At 43.4% G+C, this 2,592-nt stretch overlaps 1 protein-coding gene across 1 annotated transcript in view; it reads left to right on the top strand.

Moving 5' to 3' along the window:
• The first annotated feature begins 971 nt into the window (after window positions 1-971).
• LOC107572208 (WD repeat-containing protein 20-like) overlaps window positions 972-2,592 on the top strand; it is an 8,600-nt gene continuing 6,979 nt past the window's right edge. The window contains exon 1 of the mRNA XM_016258630.1: window positions 972-1,351. Coding sequence (XP_016114116.1) covers window positions 1,007-1,351 — 345 coding nt within the window. The 5' untranslated portion in view covers window positions 972-1,006. The remainder of the gene's footprint in view (window positions 1,352-2,592) is intronic.

The raw sequence follows: 2,592 nt of genomic DNA, 5'->3' as shown, positions 1-2,592 counted from the left end.
TGATGTATTTACTGTATATTGCTGCTGCCACACAGATCTAAAATAAACATGTGATTTATTTCCCAGCTGTTTACCTTCACAGACATAACCCACTGTTTTTGTAACTCGTGTGTGTTTAACGTAAGCTTGTGTGTGAATGAGAACTTAGTTTAGTACTCTCATGCTGTGACAGCCGCTTTCTGTGCGTGTGCTTCAGATGCGTGCGCTCAGAAAACCCTATATCTGAAGTTTAAACTCATATGGTTTAAAACGCATGATTTCAGCACGATAAACATGATAATCAGAACCAAAACAGATGTTTTTAACAGGTCCGAGCTGTAAAGGCGCAGCTCTATTCTGGAAAAGGGGGCGGGGAGCAGCAGCTCATTTGCATTTAAAGAGACAGGCGCAAAAACAGCGTGTTTCTGCTTCCACTCAAAATAGGCATTTTCAAAATGTTATAATAAATGATCTGTGGGGTATTTTGAGCTGAAACTGCACACAAACATTCTGGGGACACCCGAGACTTATATTAAACATTGTAAAAAGGGGCATAAGATGTCTCCTTTAACATTTATACAACTTTAGTTCAAAGTTGAATGTCTGTCTGTTTTTTTAATGTTACTATTTGTTTCAGAACGTTCAGAGAACACTCAAAAGTAACATTCTCATAATGTTTGCAAAATGGAACAATTGAACGTTCCCTTAATGTTTTCTCTGACGTTCACATAACCAAGAAAACATTAAAACATTTCAGTTCTAAAAACATTCCATAATAATGTTTTCATAATATAATGGGAACAGTAGCAAAATGTTCCTGAAACATTTTTTGTTAGATAGATAGATAAATAGATAGTAAATGTTGATGACGCTGATGCTAACGCTGAGATCACAGTGACTCTGAGTCTGGAGCAGCATCATCATCATCATCATCATCATCTTCATCTCGGTTGAGTGCTGCTCCCATTTTGCCTGTAGTTTTCCGCATCATTTCCAGGTCAGAGGCGCGGCTTCCTGCGGACTGAAGATGGCTGCAGATGGAGGCGCTCTGAAGGATATCAATGAGATTAAATCGCAGTTTCGGACCCGCGAGGGATTCTACAAGCTGCTCACCCTCTCGGACTCTCAGCAGCGGGCCGGGCTGCCGCGGGGCCCCTCGGCGGGCGTCACGGTGGGGCCGGGCGCGGGCGGCGGCGCCGGTGTTGGGCTGGTGCAGGGGCCCGGGGCCGCCACCTCCTCTCCGGGCTCCCTGCCGCCGGTGCGGGTGTCGATGGTGAAGCTGAAGCCGGAGGACCCCAGCGAGGACTCGGAGCGAGTGTGCTTCAACATCGGCAGGGAACTTTACTTCTACACCTACACCAACATCAAGAAGGTCGAGCATCTCTTGATCTGATTGATGATTGGTTCTGAAGGACAAAACCCGCGCGTCAGTGTAATATTAGCTTTGTTTAGCTTATGAAAACATTATTTCTTCAGTGTTCTCTGAACGTTCAAACCTCACGCTTATGACACATTAATGTGTTACAAAATGATTCATTACAATGTTGCATTTAATCGTTTTGTGACACATTATTGGAACGTTACTTTTGAAGGTTCTCAGAACGAGTAGCAACATTTAAAAAAACTTCAGAAGAACATCCGACTAAAATGTTACAGGAGAAAAGCATTGCATGATTGTTGTATAAATAATGTTTTTGAGAACATTAGCTATTAAAGACCAGAACATTTCCATTAACGTTACTGCAGCGTTTGCGTGAGATCCAGAGAATCACATTCAGATCTGTCTGCAGTCGATGTTCATGTGTCCATCTGTGTGTGAATGTGAATAATACTGACACTGCCCCGCTGAAAAAACCAGCATGTGCTGGTTAGGTATGATTTGATGCTGGTTTATGCTGGTCCTTTGCTGGTTTATGCTGGTCCTTTGCTGGTTTAAGCTTGTCCTTTGATGGTTTAAGATGGTCCTTTGATGGTTTAAGATGGTCCTTTGATGGTTTAAGATGGTCCTTTGATGGTTTAAGATGGTCCTTTGATGGTTTAAGATGGTCCTTTGATGGTTTAAGATGGTCCTTTGATGGTTTATGCTGGTCCTTTGCTGGTTTAAGCTGGTCCTTTGCTGGTTTAAGCTAGTCCTTTGCTGGTTTATGCTGGTCCTTTGCCAGCACATGACCAGCATAAACCAGCAAAGACCAGCTTAAACCAGCATCCCAGCGTCAAAACATACCTAACCAGCATATGCTGGCTTTTTTTCAACAGGGTGGTTATGTGTACATGATTTTTAATCTCAGATATGGAGCATATGCAAGCTTTCAGTGAAGCTTCAGTGTTTGGATTGAAGACATCAGTAGATAATGGGCCGGTCAGTGAAGGGTGCTGGTTTCGTGATGGTCTTTGGTTTAGGACGCCTTGCACAAGCCATGTCTGGTTCTGGAAATGATTATGAAATTATTTTAGTGGCCACTGAAGCAAGATCTGCACTGAGATCAGTCAGCACTGTTGTCTTCTGGCCTGTTCAGGGTTGGACTGATGGACTAGTACGTGGAGGTCAGATTAGTAGGCTACAGGATGCTTAAACCAGCAGCTTGTTCAGACAGACTGGTCTCATTAGGGTCA

This window comes from Sinocyclocheilus grahami, unplaced genomic scaffold (genome assembly GCF_001515645.1).
Source record: "Sinocyclocheilus grahami isolate Dianchi unplaced genomic scaffold, SAMN03320097.WGS_v1.1 scaffold1717.1, whole genome shotgun sequence".
In the NCBI taxonomy this organism is placed as follows: Eukaryota; Metazoa; Chordata; class Actinopteri; order Cypriniformes; family Cyprinidae; genus Sinocyclocheilus; species Sinocyclocheilus grahami.
This window is presented reverse-complemented; position numbering and strand designations above follow the sequence as displayed.